The sequence below is a fragment of the Agrilus planipennis genome, unplaced genomic scaffold (assembly GCF_000699045.2).
Source record: "Agrilus planipennis isolate EAB-ADULT unplaced genomic scaffold, Apla_2.0 scaffold94, whole genome shotgun sequence".
Classification (NCBI taxonomy): Eukaryota; Metazoa; Arthropoda; class Insecta; order Coleoptera; family Buprestidae; genus Agrilus; species Agrilus planipennis.
The window spans coordinates 719353-727935 of NW_020439120.1; the positions used below are offsets into that span (position 1 = coordinate 719353).

An 8583-nucleotide genomic window follows, 5' to 3' on the forward strand; every position below is an offset into this window, starting at 1 on the left:
TTTTCATTTTCGGAGTCGTTACAGTCATTTATTTCCCTGGACTTATGAAATTAATAAAAATTTTATGTAAATTCTGATGTATCATCGGGCGCTCGTAAAATCTATTAAGGCGTTTAAATGAGTTTTTTAGCGTCGAGTTCACCCTGTCATGTATGGATTTTGTGATCAATATTACACGCCTACGTAAACAGTAGATCTTGTAAAAGGTGCATATTAGACACGTGATTAAATTTGATCAATAATTTCTATGTGCTCACAACCCTTTCAATAGAATTGTATACCTACGTAAAGTTGTAAGCTTTAGGCGTAAAATTCGAATCAACCCTCCCTTACCTATTTCTATTCCTCGTCTGCTGATATTTTCTGAAAATCAGTCTGAAACCGAAAAAAGAAGTGGGGGGATAAGACAAAGTGTGGTGTGTGGCATGTCAGAGGTGGGGCTAACCGCGTTGAAGCCTCAAAAACCACCGTTGGGATTGGCTACACCCCATCTCATTCCCACTCTCTTTACTCCAATTTCACTTGCTTTTCCTTTGTCCTTTTCTGTTACGGCAGAACTTGAATCGATCTATCCTCCTTCTCCTGTTCACTCTATCAACAGTAACCCCTCCTTGCTATCCTTGTCGGTTTTCATCAGTCTTACGTTTCAGGAGAAAGTATCTTGTATAGGCCGTCCTTGTTGTAACCACGTGCATTTATACTAACCCTCTTCGTTTTCGCTCTTGCATAGTTGTCTGATTTTTTTCCAGTTCTTTTCGCACCAAGATAGTATCGCTCTCTTTTCAACAACGCGATATTACTAGTAATTTTAACGCGGCGTCACCCTCTCCTTTTTCAGCCAATATGAAGTGGCCTATAAATTCTGTCTCGTTTCAACGTGCCTAAATATGCTGTAAAAAGTTACCCTTGTCATGGGGTGTTTAGTAAGCGGGGGTGCATACTAACAATATTGACCAGCTGAAAAAGTTCGTCGTCAGTTCGAAACGCAGCTCCGATTGTATCGGTTGTAAGACGCCAAGACCCTCTTTTGAAACTGTGCTCACCACTAGGCTTCGGCGCCCTTCGTCGTTAGTCGTCGCAACGCATGTCTAAGAAACGACGCGTGTTTTCTTTAAACTGTTCTTGATGTCGACAAGCCGCGTCACGCTCAAGCTCCAACTTTAAAAAAAAACCGCCCAAACTCGTGCTCAACCAACAATATCTTATCTTTAACAAAATAGTGATAAAGTGCTACTAAGTACCAATGTGACAAACTTTTTATGAACATCGAAAAATAAAAAAGCTTCACCTAAAGTAAAGTTTTATGTACCTATACTTAAAATAAAGAATTTTTTGGACCGATGCATTTGCCAGTAAACCAAACGTTTCTTCCCAACGTTGCCGACATGTATGCCAATCTTCAAGAAACTTTGCAAGAGTACCACGGTGAATTAGTGCAGACCGGTAGTCCCACGGTACTTTGTAGTGCTCTTCCGACTCACTGGAGATCGAACAAGAGTTTGCCCATTGCCTTTAAGGTGGTCGCGTTGGACGATATCCAAGACGGTACCGTGGTGACTTTGAAAGCTGGTAATGATGAAAACTTTTGTGCTGAATTAAGAAACTGTACGGCTGTGATGAAAAATCAAGTTGCCAAATTCAACGATCTGAGATTTGTCGGCAGAAGTGGAAGAGGAAAGAGTTTCTCCCTGTCCATCATGATCAGTTCATCACCTTTCCAAATCGCTACATATAATAAAGCAATCAAAGTTACCGTAGATGGACCCAGGGAACCCAGAACCAAATCAAGTAAGTTAATGTTGGTTACCTTTCGTTATTGTGCGTTATATTTGCTGATTGATACCAAAATAAAGCAGACGCTTCCCATAATATTAAGAACTGAAACAAAACTCATAAATTAACAGGTGAATAATGACTACTTCTGTTTGAATTTTTAACTTTGTGTTTGAACTAGAAAAATACAGACGATTTCAAACAGTTTTCAATAAATATTTTGTAAGTGAATTATGTTAAATGTAATCATTGCCAAAGCCGCAATTCGGTTTCGCATTTGCTTTTTAGCTGTTCGCTTCTTCAAAAGAAAACATAAATTATATGTAGCAAAAATTATTGCTGGATTCTTTTCAAAATATTAACATTACTCATTAGTGACGACTTGAAGGTTTAGTGTGCTATCTATAAATAGGTGTTACTTTTTTTTTTTTTTCGAAAATCAAAAAATACTTATAGCCAAGTTTCCGGTCATATCTGGTCGTATGAAACCAACTCCGTAAATGTTGCCACACACAGCCTGTCCGCGTTTATGTAGCTTTTGTTTAACAAACAGCCAAAATGTCGTAAAATAATCGTTGGAACATGTGCGTTAAATAAACATATAAAATTTTACGGATTATTCCTTCGACGCTGTTGGCAATGGCGCCACAACATCCTATAATACAATGGCGTAACGTGCAGGTGAAAGGGTCACCACTATTAAAATTTTGAAAATCAATTTCATGTATTTTTCTTATTCTGAAAATTTTCGTTAGATTCTAAATTCGAAATATCCTGTGTAGGTTCACATTGTTGTCATAAAGTTGCGTTTTTCGGATCTTTTCCTTTTTTTATGTGCGATTTACGCGGACGTTTTCGAAATAAAAATAACTGCGTAAGGCAAAAAGGACGGATAAGCACATAAACCTTTACGGCCAGTTAAGCACAGTCTACTTGATGTAAACAGTCGTTTATAATCGCCACACGCTGCCTTTGATCTAGCTCAGTTGTTTTAATTCGAGATTTTATGGATTTATTCTGGTTTTATATGGTTGGCACCTAATACTGACTTTTGTAAATAAACCGTAAAGTTCGAGTCTCAGCGTTCTGGGACCTATTTGGCGACAACAGTGGAAATTTTCGTTTCTAGTTACTCTTTTTACTCCGGATTTACTGCAGTATTTGAAGCAAATAAAACAAGACCGCCCCAAAACGATCGAATTAGCGTAAATGCTCTCTGGGAGGTGGATACTATAATATTAATTACCGGTCAAATAGTTTCCTTGTAACGAGAGTATTTATAGTAAAAGCATATGTATGTATCAATGTATGAGGAATATCTGTAGGTATATCGCGCTACCAAATATGTAATTTTATTTAAATCCCTTTCATGTTTTTCCAAGAGACGCCAGAGGAAATTAACCCTTCTAAATATCAATCAGCAGCACTTCCGATCCTTTTAATCCGCATTCAAAACGGTCCCTTTAGAATTTTTTAAACCTCACATCAATTTTCCCTACTTTTTTTTCAGACTACCAGTTCGGGTACGGATTAGCAGGATTTCCAGGAAGCTTCAACCCTTTTCTACTTAATCCAGGTTGGCTGGACGCTGCCTATATGACATATGCGTGGCCGGATTATTTTAGGTCACGACAAACCAGTGGCCTCTCTCAGAATACTTTCCCTTCAGCTTTAATGAAAGGTAGAAATTTGGAATTCAGTTTTTTTTAACTTGACTCCTAATAAAAGCTTGTGTTATGTTAGGCTCCACATCTCCTGTAATGGCAGGCGTTCAACCATCTTCCGACTTCTATGTATCACCGCATAGTTTGAGTCCTACAGGTGCTTTCCATCCGCCAGGATATATACCGCAGTCACCGTTGATACCTTCACTTCCAAACGAAAGTCCTTCGAAAATTCCTACCCATTTCGAAAATATGCACCTTCGTCACCTCCCAGTATCTCCGATGGATCAACTTAGTATTAAAATATCCCCTGTTTCGTCCAGGCATAGCGTTAGTCCTCAAGTGTCCCATAAAACTAATTCTACCCCAGTTGAAAGTGCATCTAAAGACGACAGTACGATCCATTCGACTATGGAGCATTCAAATTCAGAAAATTCGGATGACGAAGACATAGACGTTGTAAAGTCGGCATTCCAGCCTCTGAAACCTGCGAATGTCGCTTTACAGGAAGTTCAACATCCTGATTCGACGGTGCAGGATAAGGAACCTGTGATAAAGTGCGAGCTTAAATCTGTTACTTCAAGAAAGAGCCCTTTGTGTCAAAAATCGCCTGTTGCTACCAAAATACGTACGACACCTACATTAAATTCAACAAAAGCCGTTTGGAGACCCTATTAGTATACAAAATTGTGCAAAGGACATTTAGTGCGGACGATTTGGTTTATGTAATTACTTTGTATATCTATGCGTTGGAAGTATTTCTCGGCTTGTAATCTAGTGAAAAGTATTTATTTGATTTTAGCGTCGTTGGGTTCTTTGCATACCGTTTATTATTAGTATAAATAATTGTAAATAAATGATTCCTAGAATATTTTTAATTTCCATAATGGAAATATAACGTAACGATAGTGCGGAAGGTGATGCAATGATACATTATTAGTACCAAACTTGTGATAGATAGTCTTAATGCATAGAATAGTTATTTTTGTACAATTGTAAATATGTAAATTTTATTATGAAACAAATTTTATTAGAAAAAATATAAGAAATATTGACCGTATCCTCTTTTTTATTTAAAAACATAAAATAAATAAAGAAGCAAAAACTTAAAGGGCAGGAAAGAGAAGCTTAAAAATATTCATGAATTTTACCTATCACGTTTTATTAATGTACACAAAAAAAAACTATGAAGAAACAACCTTTGAGACATACCCTGTTTTTTAACTGACTATTTTGTAACATCTGTAATTTTTTTTTGGGAAAGGCTATATAACACTGAGAAAAAGCATTCTTCTTGTTGTCACTCGTTGAAGACTCTTTGTACATAACCACAAATTAAATACTTAGAGCAGTAATGAGAAACCTTTTTACTTTCCTCTTTCTTTATCAATATTTTACTGATCAAGACGTAGGCACAAATACAAATAGCTAATGGTTATTAAAAAGTAATAAATCAGTATTATTTTTAAAACGCCTTGTTGTATTCTAAATGTTCGTGTACCTAGTATGAGTATAGATTTATCCCTGTAGAAGGTAAACAGTATGTCGATTGAAATGTAGGATTCATCATCTTGCGAAAACTTGAATAGCATTTATATCAATTTCACATTTTTTATTTCACAGAAAGTCATAAAAAAATCTGAATTTACAAACCCATTTCTAATTACATAGATCCAGAAACAAAGTCGGTATTATGCTAAAAATATTCTATAGCAGGTGTGCTATAACATGTCTTTATTTTCTAAAAATCGTAGGCAAGTATCTAAGAAGAACAGGTGTGTCAGGCTAGTTCTCGTAAAACCATCGCCATATTTAATGAACGGAACCAATATAGTTGTAAACACACTATGTCTCTTTTAAGTTTCAATTACCAGCGTGAAGGTGTATTCAAAATTCTGTTTGTAATATTATTAGGTATGATGGTTTCATGATAAATGAGTCTGAAAGTTGTTATTTTCTCTTAAATAAAAAAAAAAGAAATACAAAAGCTAAGCAAACGAATAAAGTGCTGTGAAATCCCACTAATTATTTTTGTGCAAGAAATCATCAATTCAATTTAATTCAGGGTGTAACAGATATAAGTGTCGAACTTGCAGACATAAAATTTAAGTAAATTTTTGTATTTCCGAATGTTCACGGTTTTCGAGGAAAACGTAGTTAAAAATGCAGGTAAATTCAACTCCGGCTCTGGTGCGGAAATGCGGTCCGCAACGCTGCACTCAATCAGCTGGTGATTACCAGCACCAGTGCAGTATTTGTTTTGTATTATTTTGCTCATGTACCTATCGTTTATTTGGTAGATTATATTAAGTTTGATACAGGGTGCAGTTCAATAAACTAATTCAGCAATACAGTACCAATTATTAGGGTAGATTTAGGTTTAGACTATATCGCTGCTGTACACGCGAAATATAGCAGAGAACGTTGGCTGCTTTAAGTGTACCGATTTCTAAAGGAACAGTTACTACATCCTTATCATTTGCAGCGAGTGCAAGCCGTGCTTGAAACTGTTATTTAGCCGCGAGAGGATTTGTGTCGGTAATTTCAAAAGAACAGTGCTACATAACCTAATTTGTCATAGGGTGTTGTTTACAGACAAATGTGCTTCACACAGGATGGAATTTTGTATTTTTACAATAATCAGTGTTGGTGCGACACAAATTTGCATGTCGTACATCCTTCGGGATTTCAAGAACTGTTTTCGGTAAATATGTGGAGTGAAACTTTTGGAAACTTATTTGATTGTGATTTTCTTAAAAAACAAAGATCTTAACCACGCTCACCGTACGATTGTTTATTGCAATTAGTTTACACCCTCTAAAGCTCGGCACTTATTTCTGTTACACCCTCTATTAACGCTTTAGTGCTAAGTTTATTTGTTCAGAAGGCATAAATAAGAACGCGGAAACATCGAACTTAATGTCTGTATTCAAAAAAGTTGACTGGTTTAACACTTCAGATGGCTTTTATTATTATATTGACTTTAAATCTGCTTACAATTAATGTTAAATCTTGCTTATAATATATAACGACTTCTTTTGTTCAAATCATTTTCTCGTTAACTAAAGAAATTAAGGAAAATTTTTCCAATTAACACTTTACTCATTATCATAAGGTCGTCAGTCCTAAGATTGGTTGGACACGAACCTCCACTCTTTCCTATCCTGAGATAAACTTCGCATTTCCCTAAAACTAGAACAGCCCACATCCTTAACTATTTGCGAAGAGTAATCTAATCTAGGTCTACCTCTACCCCTCCTAACTCCTGTTTCTGCTCTTTATGTCTCTGACTAGACCTTCATGCCTGAGAAGGTGTCCTACCAACCTATCTCGCCTATTTTTTATTGACTTCCATAGAGTCCTCTGTTCTCCTATTCTTTCCAATACCTCTTCATTTCTAACCTTTTCTACCCACGATATCCTCATCAACCGCCTATAACACCACATTTCGAACGCTTCTAACCTTTTCTTTTCCGCCGCTTCCACTGTCCATGTTTCGCACCCATACAACGCCGTGCTCCAAACATACATCTTTAACAACCTTTTCCTAATTTCTAAATTAACCGTTCGCGAGCATAGAAGTGACTTCTTTTTATTAAAGGCGACACGACCCTGCGCTATCCTCTGCTTTATATCCCTACTACTCCTTCCATCCTCACCTATCTGACTTCCCAGGTATCTAAAATCAGCCACTTCTTCTAATTTTTCGTCTCCTATCTTTATATTCGCTTTTTCCCTTCTTTTTCTTCCCTTGCATACCAGTATTTTAGTTTTACTTTTATTTATTTTCATACAGTACTGATCTGTCAGTACCGCTTCCATTTTATTTAAAGCTATCTCTAGGTCCTCCTTGCTAGATGCCAATACTGCACTTTACTAGATACCGAAATATACAAGAGTGAAAAACTCCCGAACAAGCTAAAGCCTGATAAGCTTTAACAACAACGAAGTTCAGCTGTTACTTGCTGCCATAAAAAAGAATATATTACTGTTGTTACATATCATGTCTTTATGCTTCAATGCTGCTTAAATTAGAATGTTAAAAAAACAGATCTATAAACTGTATGATATCAAAAGGAGCGATAAAATCAATGTTGGCCTGTTTGTCAATCACCGACGCAACAATAGGTTCGCGGCAGCTTTTATGCAACTTGTCCCTCACATCGAAACGAACGTAGGTACGTACACACACCGCCACCGTGGAACCGTAGCAAGGTAACAGATGTGCCAAACGACGGCCCCATCATAACCACCATCAATCCATCCCTCCGACCAACGTATATGAACGAACGCTTTGGTCTCCTCTCGGTCTACTGCTGCTGAGCTCACTACTACATCCTTTGCTGCGTTAATCAGAGAACCCTCTTCGGTTTATGATTAATGTCAACTTGCCAGTAGTTGGCAGCCACTGTGTGTGTGAGAGTTGTGTTTATATCGCAGAAGACCCTGCAGCGTTCATAAGCTCACGGCTCGTTGCACAAGTATCAAAACTTTGGCCCCCGTGTTGGCTAAAGAAAACGGCAAGGGTTCCACTTGGCGAATTATGAGTGGTAGGGGTGACGATGACGTTGCATTATTTATTATTGAACCAACACTCGCTCTCTTCGATAAACATTAGAACTGGTTGTACCTAGATGACCTTTTGCGTAATCTATTGTCTCATATTAACTTTCTTAACTAAATTTTTGAGGATAATTAAATTTTTACGTTAGATATTTAATTGTCATGAATGGTTGAAGCAGACCGTTATTAAAATGGGGTAGTTCTTTCTTGCAAGAATTACTGTTCCAATGAAATAGTAATTCATATTTATACAAAGATCATCCTAAGCAAAAAAATCGGTTGTCTGTAAAGTCGGTTTACTGGCGATAGTTGAACGTGACAACGTCATAAGAAAATACTGATGGAATGGTTTCATTTTTCAAAAGAAAATTTTAATTTTATTTGTTTGATAGATATTTTGTATGGATATAGAGAAGGAGGTAAATGGAAATGTATTATTGTATAGCAGCTGTCCACGCGGACGCATCGCTCACTCAAGTAGGAGAGAGACAGATGTCGAACGCTGCCGAACGCGGAGGCCGATTGTGCCTCTTTGTCGCTCGTTCCGCGCTCTCGCTTGCACTTCAAGCCTTAAATGGAACGC

The 8583-nt window shown here is 37.1% G+C and overlaps 1 protein-coding gene across 1 annotated transcript; it reads left to right on the plus strand.

Annotated features, from left to right (window-relative positions):
- Positions 1 to 1006: 1006 nt before the first annotated feature.
- LOC108738269 (segmentation protein Runt) lies at positions 1007 to 4368 on the plus strand. The gene is made up of 3 exons (XM_018471630.2): positions 1007 to 1788; positions 3284 to 3454; positions 3517 to 4368. Exons 1-3 carry the CDS (start codon positions 1341 to 1343, stop codon positions 4113 to 4115), a joined length of 1218 nt encoding a protein of 405 aa, XP_018327132.1. The 5' UTR covers positions 1007 to 1340; the 3' UTR covers positions 4116 to 4368.
- Positions 4369 to 8583: the final 4215 nt, after the last annotated feature.

Excerpts from the sequence above, each read along its gene's own strand:
- LOC108738269 (XM_018471630.2), top strand. The coding sequence starts at position 1,341 with ATGCATTTGCCAGTAAACCAAACGTTTCTTCCCAACGTTGCCGACATG. Across the intron at positions 1,789-3,283 it reads GGAACCCAGAACCAAATCAA|ACTACCAGTTCGGGTACGGA; the intron begins GTAAGTTAATGT and ends CTTTTTTTTCAG. Across the intron at positions 3,455-3,516 it reads CCCTTCAGCTTTAATGAAAG|GCTCCACATCTCCTGTAATG; the intron begins GTAGAAATTTGG and ends GTGTTATGTTAG.